Below are 21124 nucleotides of genomic sequence, written 5' to 3'. Positions count from 1 at the left end.
TACACACTCAAGAGAGCGACCTATTATAGGCCTAGTAGCCATATACACTCCCTTCAGTCACAATGTAGTAAACAAACAAACAAAAACAAAACAAAAACACGACAAATATGTTTGAGGAGGTATCTGCACTTTAATGCCTTGATTTGAATAGGTCATCAAAGTTCTTGTATGATTCGTACATAAAACACACTTGTCATTCCAACATTATCATACGGTTCGTACATAGCCTATAGTAAGGTACAAAATAAAATAAAAACTACGGTAAGTCATTCTGTAAATGCAAAATACAACCGGTATGGGAACTTCAGTCGTCATCTCCTCAATCAGCCACATGGGGGAGCTGTTGGCGAAGAATTGGACCCAAAATGATTATAGCTCTAGGCTCAGGCTTCATGGCATATTACATCCTGTCTGTCTCCAAAGGCTTCTCTTCTCTTCTCTTCTCTTCTCTTCTCTTCTCTTCTATCTTTCTTTCTATCTTTCTTTCTTTCTTTCTTTCTATCTTTCTTTCTTTCTTTCTTTCTTGTATAGATCTATAGTGATAATGCAAGCAAATCACTTTTGGTGTTTTTTTAAATTGTGATGAATTTGTAAAACTTGAAATAGTTTTTCTTAGAACACAACCCTGGGCTACAACAGCTAACTGCAGCTGTATTAAGTCCTAAACGGTTTTAAAATGTTAATTTATCTAAATTCCAGGTCTTGAAAAGTTAAATGTAGTTTATAAGCCTGGAATTTCATATCCCAGTGTATAATGTAAATGTAAATGTACAAATACATGATCTGGTGAGATAAAATGAACTATTGCACTTAGACTATATGTATTTTCTTGGTTGTTTATTTATCTGGCCCTCTGAGGTCTTAACCAATATTAAAATAGCCTTACATGTTTTATAAATGGACTTTCAGAAGCATGAAGTCAATAAAAATGGCACAATCTTCTCTCCTGTATTTCCAGTTAACAGACCAGGTTATATTATTAACCAACTATCACCTGAAATGATGAGTCCTTATTTCCTTTTACCACCACTTAGGAGCAGAAATGCACATCATGTGGTTCTCATTGTCAGTAGGCTAAGCGGGAGTAGCAGTAGCTCAATGGGTGGGTGTGTTGAACAGACAGGGCCTATATACTCTCTCTAGCCTAGAGCAGTGCTCCTCAAAACTATGTTTTATTTTATTATTATTTTTAACGACCCTATAACTCTGAGAGTATATCCTACAAATGGAATCATGCTTCTTTGAATAAATTACCTTCCCATTTCTAGGCCTACAATACAGTATATAGAGCAGTAAGCCTGCCGCATAGATTCATCAGATGCATTCAGGACAATGTCGGGCCATGGAAGAGATTTCATATCTTAAGTCTTTTTTTATTATTATCATTATTTGTGGAAAAAAGACATAACATCGATTAACTCCTTTGTATGTGTTGCCTTGTTGTTGAGTGCACCATACATCTTAATCAAAGCTCGAAAACAAGATCATAACATTCTTGCAATTACATTATTCTGTGATCCTACATGTAGCCTTCACAAGTCTCAATACAGTCACTATTTAAATGTTACCACATGTAAGTAATCTGTTTTCTTGTACAATCATTCTAAGCCAGGTGTCTTCAACGTTTTTCAGCCCAAGGACCCCTTAGCTGAGAAAGAGATGAAGCAGGGACCCCCCCCCCCCCCCACACACACACACACACACACTTAATGTATAAAATTGTGTTGCAGATTAAACTCTTTCATAGATTTCATAGATCAGCTTCATAGACTTCATAGACAGCACAATAATCAGTGTATATGCTGGATTCATGTCAATGTGTATTTTCAAACATTTAACCACTTAAACCGTCAATACTCAATAAACTTGACCTTTAACTGGTCTGCTCTTTTTCCATCTACACCAAACCTTTGCTGAAAATAGACTATCTACACGCTCACAACGCCTCGTAGATCTATTTTGGGCTAAAGTTGTCAGAATAGGGATTCTAGGGTTCAAGTAGTTAATGTAAAAGCAATCATCCTGTAAAACAAAGATAATAGGATGATCTTTGTGTATTATCCTATTATCTATTATCATATCACCCCCCCCCCTCCCCCCTGTAGAAATTATTGAGGATCCCCTGGCTAGGGGTCCTGGACCCCCTGTTGAAGACCCCTGTTCTAAACTATATGAGGTGTTCCCGGTGGAGTCAAATACTGAACTGGACAATAAACAAGATATCAATCAGTAGTTACATTGATTGGCAGAAAATGTAAAGCTAACATAAACAACAATATCACTTATCTTTTAACTGTGGTTGTGTATTTTAGTTCAAACTGGCATTAGCAGATATGAAGTTCATAGGCCCACTGCAATATAAGTAACTCTCTCAATGGAGTTTGAACTGTAATACTGCGGTCATATCCCAAAAATCCATCTTTAATCTCATGAGTTAGTTTCAGTAAAAAAAAGAAAAGAAAAAAAAAAGTATTGATAACAATATTCATCTTCATAAACATTTTTAGAATGACCTCTATGCTCACGATTAGTACACAAATCTACTCATTTTCATATTAAATGTTAATAATGCCACTCAAAACTACAAACGTAGTTCACGACAGGAAGGGGCATGTCTCTGGACAATACAACATTCTGATTATCTGAGGTGGTCAAAAAATGGCCGATGAAGGCCATTACCCAGGCGACCGGAGAGAGAGAACAAAACAATCTATTTGGTAATAGGATCAGACAGACAAAACATATAGTTAGGCACTCCTTGTGCGTATGCGTATTACAATCCTATTCATGTCCACCTCATTGCCTGTCATATCAAGTGGTTACCAAAAAAAATAAAAACGCGGTTATGATAAAATACTTACAAACTAAAAAGGAAAAAAATGTCTGTGTCTTTTCAAAATGTGTTCATACGGAAATGTAAAATATTTTATCGACATGTAGATAGCTAGCCCAATAAACTGAGGTAAATTCACTGGTAGTCCAAAGCTGAATGACAGGAGTGTATCGGCAAACACACTTGTCACACGTCTGTAGCTCGTAGACACCTTTCACTCTGGATTTTTGAGACCAACAAACATGAGACCATTTTCAAAACTAAGGTAAAGTCTTGAGAGGGCCTTGATTGTTATGATATTTTTGGAGTCACACTTGATGAGCCATCTCAGGGCCGTGATTAGTTGAAAATGCCACGTGACTCTAGTGTGTGCGCACGGCGTGTAACGAACAACTGCATGGAGGAAGAGGTAAAAGGGTTTTTGGAGGAGGTAAAAGGGTTTTTGGAAGAGGTAAAGGGGTGCATGGAGAAACGGAGGATATGAGGTAGGCATTTGCTGTAAACAAAAAAGGAAGTAGTTATGTAGTAAAGAAGAAAAACTAAAGCCTAACACGCTGCCGAACGACATTGTCACTTGGCGAAAATAACGAATTTCTTTGCTTGAAGATCGGTTATTTTCTGCAAGGAATACAGTATAAATGAGGCTCTAGTATCTGAGAAGTACGACCAGGGAGTCTGTGGCAACACTAAGGATCTTCACACACAACACCTCAGTACATTGAGACCTACAGTTAATCATACAAGCTCATCAACAAAAAAAAATACAAAAAAAAAATACAAAACCAAGAAATGCACAACTATGTATAACTCAAGAGGTAGTTACTAATATCAGTACATGAATCGGTTACATAACGAGTCCTTTCAACATTGCTGATCCGAGTGTGTTGAGTCAGTCGGTGGATGATTCCCAAAAGAATAAAATACACTTTTTTGGTTGATTCCCTGAGAACAGTTCATCATCCTGAGAGGAATATTGTGGGTAAAAATGTAAAAATACATCATACAAAAAAGATGTTATTTCCATAGAGATTTGAGCATGGGCTGTGCTCCTTGTGTGGTTTGGTCATTCACCTTTCTTGCTTTTCTCTCTGTCATGGTGCATTGTTGACATTTGATTTTAACGCACACACACATTCAAAAAGCTGTACATTTTTTTAAAAAAGAAAGAAAACGCAGTGTTGCACTTCCAGCAATAAGTCCCTCTTATTCCGAAAGAGCAGGAATAGCAAGCACAAGTCTTACTTTAAATGCCTTCAAAAAAATAAAGCCAAACTCTTTGGCATAGAAAATACCAAAAAAAAGTTGGTTGTCTACTTATAGAGCTTTTAAAAAACAACACACAAGCTAGTTTGATATCGTTATACAAAGTCATTTGATTTGTCAGAACATTAAGATACGACTCCGAAGTGACCCGACTTGAACTTTGTGAGGAGTCAACTTCAGATAAGCTCTTTTCACATTCAATATGGTCAGAGAAGAGTTGTTAAGTCACTAGTAAGCGCCACTAAAGCCATGCTTGGGATTCAAGTTATACCAAAAGCAGCACTCTCTCTCCTCTAATCTCTCTCTATCTCTCTCACTCTCTCTCAGTGAATCAGTTTGAAGCACAAGCAGCAATGGCGGTGGCCTCTGGACCAGGACAGCGCCAGTAGCTCACTGGATGCTCCCTAAACAAATTGTAGGCACAGGCGGGAGAGGGACAGGTAGTCAAGATTTAAACACAGCTGGGATAATAAGAGAGAGAAAATAGGTTTCAAATTGGATTCTTACAGCTGGACATTCCTCTCCGACTGTAAGAATGGGCCGGCCTCTGTACTGGCGAGGTGACGTTCTGACACCACAACGATAATAGATTTATGTCCTTGCTAAATGTGCTGTCAAGAGCTGCGCTGACAAGGCAAAGGCAATCTAAAAATGTTGAAAGACGGGATGATGCTGAGAACTGACGGATGAGGGGAAGGGCCTGGAGTAAAAACAAGTATGGGGTGCAATCGATAATCACTGACGGAGATAACCAGTGGTCAAATGGAGAGAGGGGTACCCAAGGCTACCTTGATTTCACGCCTTCTGTCACGTGCCATTGAAAATATCCCATGCAATATACAGGGCTATTCAGCTATGTCCAAACATACTCCATATATATAAGCATTACTTAAAGTTAATAGAATTTCAATCATATATTGTAAATTTACACATATATTAATGACATATAGTGTGACATATAAACTGTGATGTTATTTCCAACTAATTATCCAACAGCCTAAAAAGGTTTGTCTGTATACTAAGAATCCAATGGAATACTGTTAAATTTCTTATGTTGGATCTTGGTTATAAACTATGCTCTACCTGGGTAACATGATTTCTTATCTAAGGCATATCTATCTAAGATTATAGGAAACAGAAAGGTTAATAGTGTCGTGTCGACTAGCGCTCAGAGAAAATGTTTTCCTTTCTTGTATTATTCACCTGCCACTGCCATCTTCCTTTCACAGCTTTAAAGCCTGCGAAAATCACACACACAAACATGTGTGTGCATGCGTGCATGTGTGTGTACACACACACACACACACACACACACACACACACACACACACACACACACACACACACACACACACACACACACACACACACACACACACCTAATTTATGCTTTGTTGTACGATGGTGTCATGCAGCGTAAATAGCTGAACTACAAACTTGTAGATTGCTATTGCCAGTGAGCAATGCAGTTGTACAACAAAGTAAAAATCAGCTTAATTAATTCTCTCTCCTTTGAACGTGCATGCAGCAACACACATGCACACTCTTTGAAACCGAGTTTAGCAACAATCAGTTGGTCCAGTCTATTTTAAGTCAGAGAGAAGGATGCAGTGGAGCGCAAGGCTTTTTTTCTTTCTTTCTTTTTTTTCCTTTTTTTATTATTATTATTTTTTTGGCCATTAGGCTGTAGAAAAAGTATTTAGCAGCTCACCATATTTGAACCATTCCCTCTGGAATCCGTTAATAGAAATCATCCCTGCTATAGATCAGTGGGCTAAGCTAACAATCCTTTGGTTCTGAATTGTTCTAGCTTTGATGGTCACAGGCTGTTGGAAGGCTTCTTCGAATCCTTCTTACAATGAGCTATACTGCAAAAAAAATTAAATTATTTTCTTTTTCGGAATGATTATAGAATATTCATTTGTGGCTTTTAATTCCAGCCAGCCCTATAGAAACAAGTGCCCTATATAGCATTCAAAATGGCCGACAATTAGGTCCAGGGGGGAGAAATAAACAACAACAACAACAATTGTCTAACCCAGTTTCATACCACGTTGTTTCACTCTTCAGCTGCACTGATTGAAATAAGACACACAGCCATTCCCTGCAGTCACTTCTCCAGCGGTGGTTGCCGTAACGGTACAAAAAAAGACAGCAAGTCAGTCACTTATACACATTCACACGCATCCGTACCCCGTTGATCATTGCCATAGCTGCGCTGGTCAAAACAAAACAAAAAAAACGATTAAAATAAAAGTAAAACAAAATAAAGACCTCTCATGTTTTCGCAAGTGTGAGGTAGACAAGGATGGGGGCTTCAGGTATCCTTGGTTGAGTGGTGGGGGGCAGGGGCGTCCAGGGAGTGAGAGCTACACCTCTACAGGGGCCGTCTCAGGATTTCCTCCATCGCTGGGTGTGGGGGCCGCGGTGTGTCGGGGGCTCCTCCGGGGAAGAGGAGGAGCCGTCCAGAGGAGATGAGCCCGAGCGCTCCTCCTCCTCAGAGGGGGGATAGAGGTAGGGCCCAGTCCCTGGGCTGGAGGCCGAGGTAGAGGCATGCGGGTCCTGAGAGCCTTCGGTAGGCGCCAGCGCCTTCTGTGGACACTGAGCCACCATGTGCGTGACGCTCTGGCAGTAGTGGCATTTCTTTGGCTGGGGGGGCAGGCCACACTCCTTGGCATGGTGGTCCAGACCTCCACAGTTATAACAGCTACAGAGGAGACAAGGGAAGAAGGAAAGAGTTGATGGGATGCATGCGGAGTGTGTGACACATGGCCTGTGCTAAGGAATATACAGGGATGGAGTGACCTTAGCTACTATTTATCACCCACCACTAGGTGGGAGTATAGCCAATGAGATCCGTACTAGATGACAAGATGACAAGATTTTAAAGAATTTATTATTATGCAAACAGGAGCACAAAGAATAATGAAAAAGTGCTCTTTCTATATTTTCACAAAATGTCAAATTAAAAGAGAGTAGTGTACTTTTGCGACTTTGAGTATTTTATGCTTGCCCTGGTATCATAAACAACTATTTTCATTAGACAGTCCATTATAAGATTCATCAGAATGGGCACACCTAAGAAAACCAGCTGTAAACTGAACTTACACAGGCTTTTAGATACTATTTTCATCATCATAATATCGCTCCATTTGCTGCCGTGCTGACTGCACTAAGCTGGCTCACATCTAGCAAGCGACGAAACGAAAGCGGTTCATTATTATGGAATAATGGTTGAGCCTTGCGGTACTTGTCACTGTAAGACATTCAAAGGCCAGAGAGCCAAATGAGAAAAATGAAAAAGTGTAAGGGGATCCGAGGCCACAACAGTTGGTTACATAACAGTGTGAACAGTAGGGGTCAGAGTAGCATAACAGCCAACAGGAGTCCCAGGGAGCGGCTTACACTGAGCGCAGGACATCACAGGGGAGTACCTGCCACCTCGAAATACATTACTGCCATACTACTGCCTCAGTAGAATGTGGAGACACTTGACCTTAAAAGTGGATCAATTATCCCAAATAAACTGAATAATTCAACTGTGTAAAACAATCAGGGAGCCTTCTCTGTCAGGAAAGGCTGATTTCTCAACGTTTAAGTACTGGATGATTGAGGGCTGCTTCAGCAAATGAGTCGTGAGCCACGAAACAGTGTGGCAGCGGGGATTTATTTGAAGCATTCCGCATCTTTATGTTCTGACGCCCTTCCAACAACAAATACAGCTTACACCGTATTCTCGAGTCTCCCTGACTCAGTCTGCTGTACACGCAATGAAGACGTTTTACGTCTACAGACAGCAGGAGACAGGCGATAAACACCTCTTGTGCTTCAACCATCAGGCACTTTCAAGGAGTGCACTTCAGGATTTTCCTGAGGCGTTTATTTTGCTGTTTTCACCATCATATTTCTTGACTCTTTGCATTTCATTTGCACTGCATTATGCAGCTCCCTCTGGCAGATTTGAGCAAAGTGCACTTCAGGATTTTCCTGAGGCGTTAATTTGCTGCTTTTACCATCAAAATTGCTTGACTCTGTGTGTTTATTTGCACTGCTGTTGTTGCTATAACATCAGAATTTCCCTCTGGGGATCAATACAGGTTTATATGATCATATCTTATCTCATTATATCACTGTATTTGCTGCACGTTTACTGTACTGTAAGTTGGCTCACATATAGCAAGAGGTGTTCATTCTTATGGAATAATGGCCCGCAGTACTTGTCATTGTAAGACAGGGGCATTTCCAAGGCCACAGAACAAAGCACGAGCAAGCACAATACCTCCAGGAAGTATAGCAGACAAGAGACATCAGCAAAGGGCTACCGCTACATAAAAATTGACATGCCATTATGAGGCTTTGCTGAGCAAGGCCATTGCCTTTTTACAGTATCGTCTCAATTGCTTCCTCGTCTATAAAAGCATATCCATACAAAGAATCACATTCAATCTACACATGTAATATACTGTACACCTTGTTTAACCCATTTTGACCTGAGATCAGATTCTAAAAATGACTTCTACATAGTAGCGCGCCACTCGGTGGCGCGCTATGAGCTTGTAGATCTGCTATTTTTCAATAGCTAAAGCATAACATAATGCTAACACCAAAAGGGGTTCCCGCCCAAAATGGGTTAACCTTTCAGTTAAAGGTTAATTGCATTTGACACTAATAACTGGCACTAATTACTTTTATATATTTTCCTTCACATTTTGATAACTAATGTCAGTTCATGAATAGCTAAGTTGTTGCCAAGGATATTCTTAAGTACGGTCATAAGCAAACATGCAGCCTTAGAGCCAACATGAACAAGCTAAAAACTCGCTGCTTGTGGAAAGAATATTATTTACCGTATCCATTTTAAAACAAAATGCATTACATTTTTATCATGTTTTAAGGGCTTTGTTGAGATTTTCTTTTGACTGAACAGCGGTTAGACCGGAAAGGGAGATGGGAAGAGACATGCAGGTAAAGTGTCATCGATGTTTCCATTATTATTGATGAGTCTGTGAAATTCATTAATAGTCAAAGATTTCATTGAAGCTAATGATTTAATATTGAGTATCTGCCAATACAGGTCCTAATCAGACATTGACACGTTCCTACATAATACAACGAAACTATCCAATACATTACAATGGCCGTTGGGACTTGTTTTAATTTTCAACCACTAAATCACAGAAGTGTTCGTTTAAAATCTGATCTGTCCTTTCTGCCAGCTCCATGTTTGTAATTAAAATATAGAAACAATGTGGGGCTCCTTTCTCGATGCTCTGCCTTTATTGTCTCCTCTTGGATGATGTTCTATCATATTAACAAAATTCTGTTCCTGCGAATAATGTTGTAGTCAAAACTGTGCCATTCTGGGGTGGGGCTTGGGGGAAGGATTGTTGTTTGTCTTTTTGCTTTTGTTTTTCTTTTGTCTTTTTGTCTTTTTACCTTACCATTTTTGTTAAAAGAAAGGGATGACTGTACTGTGACTAACTGACTGTACACTGTCAAATAATAAATATATATTACAAAATATATAATATAACATAATATTGCTTCTATTCCATTGTACTTTTCAACACAGCATTATAAAGGTCTCTGAAAACGATTACGAAAAACAAATAAATAATAAACCCTTTTGCTAACTCAGGATAATCATTCTAAAATGTATCGTATATGCAACGACACAGACAACGCTGGCAGAATTCCGAGCGTATTCTTTACAGTGAGCAGGACACAAGAATGTCTCTATTGCAGCAAGATGGCCCTTTATAAGGCCACTATGCAGCATTGCTGACATCCTCATTAGTGTTGCTGCCCAGTCGTCCTATACAGTACATCATAGCAGTGGCTCCTAAATGTAGTGCAGAGACACGCTGGTATGCTGTGAGACAAATCCAGGTCTGCCTTGGGATTTTGTGACAACCAACACATTATTACTACAATATGTACAGTTATACAAAAAGTTATTATGTTTGATTTTTTTTATTTACAATAAAATAAAGTTGTAAAATTCTATACAATCGTGAGGTGTCACTGTTTTGGATATGACATTACAGGCAACATTTTTAATAATTATTTCTTATTATTATTATTGTAAGAAAGTGTTACAAAGTCAAAATAGCAGATCTACAAGCACACAGCGCATCATCAGCAACGTTCAGGGAGACATGGTATGCTTTAAGAGCGGTAGAGGAAAAGTGACTGGTGAGCATTCAGGAACATTCAGCTACACTTTAGTGATAAATCAATGACGAAACGTTTGACTATAAAACCAATATGTTTTGTGTACCGAGGAGTCCCTCCATGAATTAAAGACCATGAACAGATGCATTTTTCAATGCGTTCTTTGGGGCAACTGTGAGGTGGCAACAGATTTGGTTTCGTTTTTGACTGATGATCAATTGAAAGGGAAACCTGCAACTACACAATAGTTGGTTACATAACAGCCTGACCAGTAGGGGTCAGAGTAGCATAACAGCCCCAGGAGCCCCAGGGAGACGCTTAAACTGAAGAGAGGGGTGACACTAAAGAGAGAGGTGACATCATGGGGGAGTACCTGCCTGCCACCTCCAAATGCATTACGACTATTATAGGGCCTTAGTAGAATGTGGAGACACTTGACCTTAAAAAGTGGATCAATTATCCCAAATAACCTGAATAATTCAACTGTGTAAAACAACCAGGGAGCCTTCTCTGGATATAGTTTCCTGGTTTGTGAGGAAAGGTCGTTTTCTCACTTTAAGTACTGGATTGGCTGATGGTTGCTTCAGCAAATGAGCCATGAGCCATGAAACAGTAGCAAAAAAAACGTTCTGATTGCATTCCAATGACAAACACACAGCTTACAGCTTTAAACTTCCTCCTGTGTCTCCCTGGCTCCATTTGCTATACACCAGTGGTTCTCAACCTTTTCTGTATCACGGCCCGCTTGGAAATCTCAAAAATGTTCACGTCCAACCAATCTGACCACAGCCAACCCAAATTCGATACAGACTCAGAGCATGATTATTTTAATGATCAATCAATCGATTGTATCAATAGAATTAACATAGTACATTTTAAGTTCCTATTCATCCGTATCACAAAAAAACTAATTTTGTCAAGGTTCTAGAAGTAGCATTTTTGTGCATTTTTGCTTTTATATTAACGTTGAATAAATCATTCAAATCTTAGTGTTTTGCCATTTATATAGGGGCCCACTTGAAATATCCTCACGGCCGACCAGTGGGGCCCAGCCCACAGGTTGGCCATCGCTGCTAAACACGCAATGAGGGCATTTTCCATGTGCAGACAGCAGGAGCCGGACGAGGAACACCTCCTGTGCTTCAACCATCAGGCGCTTTCAGGAATCTCCATACGGCTCCCTCCGACAGATTTTCGCAAAGCGCCCTTCAGGATTTTCCATGAGGACAAAGCAATTGATTGGAGCCACTGCTGCATGGCACATTGAAATTCATATAAGTCCAATCCAAACTGTTGCGGTAAAAGCTGGTAAATTGACGTAAAATAGTGCCTAGATGGCAGGCAAATTGCCCTATTCAATGCGGCAGAATAACCATGGCAACAGGCATGTACTTGGACAGATTGAATAGATTGAATCTATAATCTCTACCCACTCAGAAATAGCACACTGCAGTAAGACGTCCATGTAACTAATGTCTCATACACCTTCCACTGCCAGAGCACCATTCTCATATATACGCTCATCTACACAAGCAGCATTTAAACTTTGTTTTTCATTAGCAAGCAGGCATAATATTTGCTATGGCTGCTACACATAAACAACAACAAAAACACTGACAGCCTACATAGTAGGCTGACAATCCCAGAATGTTTGATTCCAGTACGTATGGGATAAAGCTAAATAAATGACTGAAACATTACATCAGGCCATGATGTCCTAATCTCCGATTTGTGAAAGAGCATGAAAGCCCCCACCCCTCCAGCATTCTGTACAATTATGTTTGTGTGTCATCGATCTAAACCTATGTTCTTGCCATTCTACATACAGCCAACCAGTTGAAGAAATTGCAGATTGAGGCTTCAACCTTTGCCGTTATGAAATATCTGAGATCTTTGGGGTTTGTATGTATTCTATAGCTAGTTTGACGAATTCAAACACTCATAAAATAGCCTACCTACAAGCTCACGCCGCGTGGCTGTGCGACGCATCGTGAGCCTGTAGATAGGCAATTTCCGTTGCGCTGACATGCTTCCATAGGAGACATTTTTGGGTTCTATGGAATCCAAATGACTGAAATCGGTCATGGCGACAGAGGCAGCTTAATCCATATGATGTACTCACCGGTCTCCCTTTGGTTTGCGTTTCTGGATCGGGACCTTCCCTTTGGGTCTCCTCTCGCTGCCCGCGCAGGGACCCCCGCCGGGCCCCGTCACCCGCAGAGACTCCAGGCCCTTGGAGGACTTCTTGTAGGTGAACTCCACCTGCTCACCTTCTTTTAAGCTGCGGAAGCCCTCCATCACCAGTTTACTCTATGGAGAGAACAGACCCAATTCAATTCAAGTCTTTTAAAGCAGTGGTTCTCAAACCTTTTCACGTCAAGGACCACACCCAGATTAATATGTACTTGGACCAGCGGACCCTCATCTGAAAATATTATACAACTCCCATACACGATTTGTGTTGTTAAAAGGTTTAAAAAAATATTCCAAATGTGTCATATTCTTGTCAAGATTTTTGGAAAATTGCAGATCTACAATTTCACAACGCACCGCAGAGCTTGTAGGTTGGATCTTTTTATATGCCCGATACCATATACACGGTTACTGTAATGGTTAAACTAATTTTGATACTATACTCTCTACTTTTGCTGGGGGCCCCTGGAGCCCCCTCAAGGACCCCTGGGGTCCGCGGATCTCACTTTGAGACCCAATGGTCTACATCTCAGATAGGAAAAATGCCAACATGAATATACATGAATATTCATATCCTAATCCAAGCCTTTCAAATTATCCTGAAGACCTCCAAATGACCTTGGATAATGTTGGCCTAGGCATGAAAAGCCTTCCATTATAACATTAACATCATCTGACAACTAGCATTTCTTTAGCAAAGTAAAGTGCATGCTGCTTAGGGATGGGACCCATTTAGGACTGAGACCAGATTCTACAAAATGTCTTCTAAATCATTTTCTGAGAAACCCATGTTTCTATATCAGTGGACCCCAAAAAGTATATGTAATTGGCCACCGACCCCCATCTGAAAATATGTTGTTCCAGGGACCCCCCAGAAGCAAAGATTTGAGTTAAAAACGTTCGCTCTGAAATAATATATATTCAAAGATTTTCACCACATTTTCATGATTTTTCAAAAATAGCAGATCTACAAGCTCGTAGCGCGGCACTCGGTGCCGCGTTATGAGCTTATAGATCTGCTATTTTTCTTTAGCTAAAGTTTAACATAATGCTTAAAACACCAAACGTGGTTCCCGTCCTGAATCGGTTAAAACCGGTTAACCGTCTATGTGTGTCACTGACCGTTTAGAACTTAATAACCAAAAGTACGTAATGTAAAACATAAATAAAATATTAACAGAATATTAATGGAACAAATCACTTAAATATAATCTATAATTGTTTATCATACAATATTTTACAATAGATACATGTTTTAGGCCCTACTTGAACTTCCCACACATAGGACTGCAACTATTCATTCATTGATACAGTATGATGTCATATATGCATACAGGTAACAAACAGCCCACAGTCCAAAGATGAATGGTTTATCAAAAAGGTCCAAAAGCCCATCATCCCCAACGTTGCTGTCTCAAGCCCGTAGAACCGTGGTTCTCAACCTTTTCTGGATCAGGATCCACTTCAAAAGATTTGCGGCCCACACATCTGACCACCACTCTTAACATGGCGGCAGCCGTGGTCGGATTGGTGGGCCACGTGCATTTTCAGATTTTAATGATCACTCAATCAATTGGGTTCCGACTTGGATCAATGAAACTAACGCAACTAACACAAAGTTCTTATTGGAATCACTATGAAAACACATTTTTCCTATTATAATTTTTACCGACATCTTATAGCTTATACAGTACGTTTTACCCCAGTTGGAATATAGCTGTGCTAGTCTCAGATACAGTGGTGGGCAAAGTACTCAACCCCAGGCCAGTACTTGAGTAAAAGTATAGATACTCCTGGTCAAATATCACTCAAAGTTCCTCAGTCAAATTTGTACTTGAGTGCTGGAGTATAGCCTACATGCTTTTAGAAAATATCAACAACTTAAGTATTCAAAAGCACATGCTTTCTACAATAAGTAAGTATTCAAAACTACAAATTAAAAAGTACATATTCTTTTTAATATCAATGCATTTGTGTATTGAAATTAACAAATTTCCCCTCCAACTTTTGAAATAATTTAGGAACTTTTCAACAGTAGGGAATATAGCAGATCTACAATACAAGCGCAATGTGTTGCGAGCTTGTATAACTGCTATGCTCACTATATTTCAAATAATAATAATTCATAATGCACTTTTTCCCTTCACAGAAACACAATGGAGGCAAAGGAGGTCAAATGTAGAGTAGTGAAAGTACCCAAAAATACAAATACTCAAGTAAAGTGCAGAATGTAGATACGCAATTTTTTCTTTAACTTAAGTACAGTACTCAGGTAAATGTACTTCATTACTGTCCACTACTGCCAAGATATGACTATGAAATGAGAAATAAATAAATAAAACAAGATACGGTTGGTTCGGAAAACAATAAGCAATGCACGAATGAGAAGATACATTGAGGTTTCCAGTTGAGGTTTTCAAATGAGCTTACACAGTCCTCAGTGTTCAAGGCAATAGGGTTACAATAACACTGAGGATTTTTACTGTTGAATGAAATGCATGCAGGTGTCATCCTTTCATCCTTATTTTGTGCACTGACTGAACAATTGCCAACTCTGCTAAACGCTACAACCGCCCCCCCCCCCCCCCCCCCCCCCCCCCCCCCCCCCCCCCCCCAGCGTTAGCATTCATCCAGATAGCACAAAAACAAAACACGCCGCGGCATAATTTCACGCGCAGATTCCTGGCATTAACTAGCTTGTACCAACTGCCATGGCGGTCACAGCGCAGAGAAGCGCTTATCTCAGAATGTGCATCCCTGCTGCACTCCTACCCTATCTACTTATCACAGAGGCACCATTTCCTATTTCTTCAGCAGGGGCGGAGGGGAAGAAAAGTGTGTCGCACCCATGCAATCATTTCCCTGGACAGAAGACCCATCAGTCTTATCTGCCTGATTGGAACTATTGATTTAGTTACTACATAACCACCGGACAATGATTTATGTGTTGATGATGGTACAGGAACCACTGATAGGCACTGTATCCCTGACCTTCATGGATTGCACCAAGTAAACACACCCACACGCAGTGGGGTGTGTGTGCTTAAGTACAATTGTGAGGAATTTCCTATACTTACTTCACTATTTACAATTTTCAATACGTTTACTACATCTCAGAGGAAAGTATTGTACTTTTGCCCTTTACTCTTACTTTTACAAAAACAAAACACACTAACAGAATTTATAATATATATTTCGATCTACAAGCTCACAATGCCAGCTTGTAGATTAGCTATTTTCAAAAGATCTTTTTTTAATACATTTTGGAACTTGTGCACAATTAATATTTTCACTTTTGGTACTTTAAGTATACTTTTGTTTTGTACTTTTACTCAAGTACATTTTGAATACGGGACTTCTACCTGTAACAGAGTAAGTGTATCTGCAGTATTGATACTTTTACGCATGTAAAACATGCGAGCACTTCTTCTATCACTGCCCACACGAGTGTGCCGCGTGAGTCTCGTATACCTGCTATACAGTATACCCGGGGCTATAAATAACATGCCAGGATGTGGCATACAAATCGATTTGTAGAAGATGGAGGGAGAAGAAACAAACGAACGAACGACAATTATCTAAACAGAGACACTAGACAGAAGAAATGTTTGTTCATAGTAACCTTTCTCATAAACTATGTCCAATGGCCCTTAACCCATGTAGACCCGAGGACGCACCTGTGTCACCTCTATAGCTTTTAACCACTTTAACCATTATTTTTAAACGTAATTTAGCCGTTGATAAATAGCAGATCTACAAGCTCATAGCGTGGCACAAAGTACCATGCTACGATCTGCTATTTTCTTTTTTTTAAACGTGAAAATCTTTGAATATACTGTATATGCGTTCACAGCGAACGTTTTTAACTAAAATCTTTGCTTCTGGGGATCCCTGGAACAAAATATTTTCAGACTGGGGTCGGCTGCCAATTACATATAATTTTTGGGGTCCTTGACATGAAATAGTTTGAGAACCACTGACATAGAAACATGATTTAAGATTTGTAGAATCTGGTCTCAGGTCTAAATTACAATTTACAATTTAGGCATTTAGCAGACGCTCTTAATCCAGAGCGACTTACATTAGGCAAGAACAAAAGTATGGGAATACATCACATGTATGAGTTAAGCTGGCCGATATAAATGGATAGCCTAGTTAATACATATGTGTTCACTCAAATGTAACGAAAAAAATGAAAAGGGATTCTAAGATGACTAAGACTTACATGTTAATTGCAAACTAAAAATAGAGTTTGCACTCATTGTACTTGTGTGTGAAACACATTTCACACAGACTGCAATTAACAATAGACGAATATGGAACAGTTGAGGAAAAAGTCGATTTGTTTTGTCTGTTTCTTCTGGAAAACAAATGCTAATGAAAGCTTTGTAGAATTATTTCATTAGGATGTGTTTTCAATTCCCAATCACCTTTTCATAAAGACAATACTTTTTCTGGTTTACTTTTTAAATATGAATTCACCAAATACAAAATAATTGAAAGCAGACCCTTTCAAGTTTCAAGAGTTCAATTAACACAGATTTGTAATGGTAATAATAATGCTGTCAAATGCCATCAAATCAAACATTAAAGTGGCAAACTCTCCTTTCCAACTTCTGAATCCAGACTTGTTTAACAACATTATAATGGCCCTGAAGTTTCGATACCTGTTAATATACTTCTAATATTTTCAAATGTTTTTAAAATAAATGTATTAATTACTACTCTTTACATTTTATTACAAAAATGTATATTAACATGGCATTGGCCTGTACTGTAATGCAGGACTGCCATTTGAGAAGAGTCACAAATTCATAAATCATAATAAACTAATCAAAGCTTATAGTTAACTTTAAAAGCCTCTTCTTCATGCACTATAATTTAATATTCTAACTTGTTGTGACAATATAGTATGAGGCATAAACCACACTGAACAAAAACAAAAACATATGCATCAAAAGCAATACCTTCCTGTGACTTTTCAGCACGAAACAATTGACAGAATAAGCAAATATATTATATTGCATCTATTAATATCAGTTACAAGGGCATGTGGTCGCAACGGGTTCCTAACGCCAACGGGTTCCTAACGGGTTCCTAACGCCAAATCAAATGGGTTCAGATCTGAGCCAAGTCTCCTGAGGAGGCGTGTCTGAAGCCTGTCCTGGACGGGGCATCCGGACGTTTAAAAAAAAGAAAAAACAGTATATGTAGCATGCATATACATATACATATACATATACATATACATATACATATACATATACATATACATATACATATACATATACATATACATATACATATATACACTGTATATATATACACACACACACAAGCACACACAGGCCTACATAATACATACATACATACATACATATGCGGATTATGCGCACACACATACACTTCACATACACACACTTCACAATATTCAATTCAATGGACAATTCAATGCAATCTATCTCATTGAGTTATGTTATTAATTATGAGATTAATTTATATGCTGACAGATTTATATGCTGAGACACTTCAGATCCATCTTCATTGAAGACTATGGTACAAAGTACAAATAATGTTGGAGCCTATGTTGTATGAATGTCTCTGTATTTCCTCATTTCGACATTGAGTGTTTAACTTTGAATGTCGAAACCAACATTCCAAGTTAGGGAGTTCACAGCTCAGGTACAAACAGTAAACTGCTTCACATGACTGAAATTAGTTTAATAAAATTTAAAAAAAAACTTAAAACATCAATAGATGTATTAAACTTCTAAATAGAGCAAGAGTGCCATATGCTGATGAAAGCACAAACACCATCTCTGGAATTACTGAGATTTGCCATAATGCTGCTTTTTTCAAACCCTATGTATCCTTACAGAGGCAGACTATTAACTTAAACATATTTCACATGAGCCATTACACATGAATTCATCTGGACATTCACTGGTTGGCTGCCTTTCTCCAGTGAGTAGGTGACAGTCCTGGCCAGCTTGTAACTACTTACTGTAACCAAAGCCTAATAGAGCGTCACAGTTCCGCCCACTTTCATGACGACGACAGGCCCGGAAAAGCATTTCCCATGCATTTTCCCATAGAGTTTCAGAAAGAATTTATTAGACCTTTTAAGCCTTGGACAAAGCCAACTCGGACCGTGACAACTCATGACAACAAACACAATTTTTTGGGGCGAACAAATAATTGGAAAGAAGAAAAAAAGGGCAGGGTACAACACCTTTTTTGTTGTTTTTCTATTTTCTAATTATTTGTTAAAAAAAAACTGTGTTTGTTGTCATGAGTTGTCACAATCCGAGTTGGCTTTGTCCGAGGCTTTAAAGGTCTTTAAATAAATACTTTCTGTCGTCGTCATGATATATATGTGCTCTGTCGCGAGACCGTATCGTACGACGAACATAGCCCGACCTACAAGCTCACACGGCGTCGCGTGAACTTGTAGATCGGCTATTTTCGAGTATGATTCGGGCTTGATGTAGAAGCCATCTCGTTTTGAGTTGGCTCTGAGGGAAAAAAAGACGAGGATCGGGGAGAGAGAATGAGGAAAACGTTAAAGGATTCTAAACAACAGCTCAGAGGAAGGACAATCATTATGATTGTAATGATATATTTCCAATGCCTGTGGAAAAATATATATTTATTTATTTGCCGCAGCAGCCTAAAGACAACACCAGGATGAGACATATATGTCATGCAAAAACTCACGCCGAACCCCCCTTTCCTCTAAAAAGAAAAAGAAAGCACATATTCTAAGTCTAACTTAACCACATAAACCCTAGGGGGTATTCTGGGGGTAAATATTCGGCAGAAATAGCAGATGCACAAGCTCATGGTATTATAGATGGACTATTTGTGGTGGAGAGATTTGGTGTAGAGGGGGGGGTGTAGAGGTATAGAGCCCTGGGATACTCCAGGCAGCTAAGTATATAGCGTTTAAGTGGTTAACCTTTAGCCATTCTCGCTTGACCAATCCTTAGCAAGGAACCACCAGCGAATTGAACCGGTCACGTACTAATTAATACGCCAATTGATTTTATGTTTACGTAATCACTGGACCATTTGAAACGACTCAAGGGCATTTCCCAGAGCAAAAATAAATAGGTAGATCGACATCACTCGTCTGATTTCAAAATGGCAATGCAGCGCACATAATGATAAGTAGTCATTGATTGCTTTCTGCTGTGTGGTTGAATCAGTATTTCCTCTTCCTGTTCCTTTCAGCCTAACAGGCGGCTTCTCTCTCCAGGTCAAAGTTGAAACCCCCAATCCCCCACAATGCACGAGTGAGGAAATCACACAACTCCTTTTGTTCTACCAAAAGAAAAAAGAAAAAACGTGTGAAGAAGCACACAAAGTCTCCTACAAAACTATGAGTTTTAGCTCTTCAACATTTCGTTGCTCCCTCTCAAAACATTTTTTTTCCCGTAAATGAATGTCCACCTTTGTATACATGACTTTTCTGATGATACCACTATCATGCACTGGTTCTCTCCAATCTGCCCAACAGCACCTGATAACCGCATGTATGGCTGGAAATTGTACCAATCCATTCGTCGCAATAGATGTTGGATACTCAAAATGACACTATTCATTCAACAAATAGCTACAGTGTCACACTGGCTTTAGAAATATTGTACCAATGAAAAATACTAACAATAGCTTGTGGCTGAATAATAACTACATTCCATTCTTGCTTCCATTTTTGGACATACAAGATTTCCACCCGACAGTTACAATTTGCAGCATTGCCTCCTGGTGTCTTCCTGAGTGACTACTGCTCCCATTGACTTCTATTCACTGTTGCTGAAACATGGACTTACAGCAACGCGGCCTCTCTGCAATTACATAATAAATTGTAGCATGTGGATTTACGTGAGTGTGCGTGTGTGTGTGTGTGTGTGTGTGTGTGTGTGTGTGTGTGTGTGTGTGTGTGTGTGTGTGTGTGTGTGTGTGTGTGTGTGTGTGTGTGTGTGTGTGTGTGTTCGCGTGCGTGCATGTGTCTGAAAACCTTGCGAATCAGACCCCGTAACATGAGTCATGTCCTCTCAAGTAACCTGGCGGGTGTCCTGACCGGTTTCACTTTACACACAGAGGTCAGAAAAGGGCATGGCCAGAGAGAGAGAGAGAGAGAGAGAGAGAGAGAGAGAGAGAGGGGGGGGGGTGGGGGGGGTGGACGACAAAATGGAGGAGTGGTCTTCAGCAGGGGTGGATGGTGGGCGGGGTAAATAGGGAAGGCGAGGGGAGGAGGGCGGGGGTAAACTGTGGCGGGGGGACTGGGAGCCCATGGAAATGCCTCCAGCGCATTCTGTTCAGCTCCAATGGAGGAGCAACTCCTGATCAGCGGCTGGACGGGTGAGGAGGAGGGGGGTGGGGGGTTCCAGGAACAAAACCCCCATTTGATCAGGAGCCCCACAGGTCAGCGGCAGAAATCCGGGGGTCAGCGGTATAACCACCCCCTCACTACCCTCCCCTTCCCCTTCTGAAGGACCACACTAACCTCCATGGGGGCACCGGCAACTGGCAGCAGCCCCCCCACCCCCAAATTAAAATGTATTTAGCAGTGGATCCCCCACACAACACAAGATTTGTGGTGTTACTGTACAACCTTTTCAAAAATACATTTTCTTTTCAAGATTTTCCTTTCATCGC

General features: G+C 39.9%; 1 protein-coding gene across 1 annotated transcript in view; it reads right to left on the bottom strand.

Annotated features, from left to right (window-relative positions):
- Positions 1 to 6487: 6487 nt before the first annotated feature.
- Positions 6488 to 21124, bottom strand: part of lin28b (lin-28 homolog B (C. elegans)) — a gene marked incomplete at both ends in the record, with an annotated part of 34758 nt that continues 20121 nt past the window's right edge. Inside the window, 2 exons of the mRNA XM_079526287.1 lie at positions 6488 to 6803; positions 12393 to 12580. Coding sequence (XP_079382413.1) covers positions 6488 to 6803; positions 12393 to 12580 — 504 coding nt within the window. The remainder of the gene's footprint in view (positions 6804 to 12392; positions 12581 to 21124) is intronic.

The sequence above is a fragment of the Electrona antarctica genome (assembly GCF_951216825.1).
Source record: "Electrona antarctica genome assembly, chromosome: 17".
Taxonomy (NCBI): domain Eukaryota; kingdom Metazoa; phylum Chordata; class Actinopteri; order Myctophiformes; family Myctophidae; genus Electrona; species Electrona antarctica.
The sequence above is the reverse complement of the archived record's forward strand: the minus strand, read 5'-3'. Positions and strand labels throughout refer to the sequence as shown.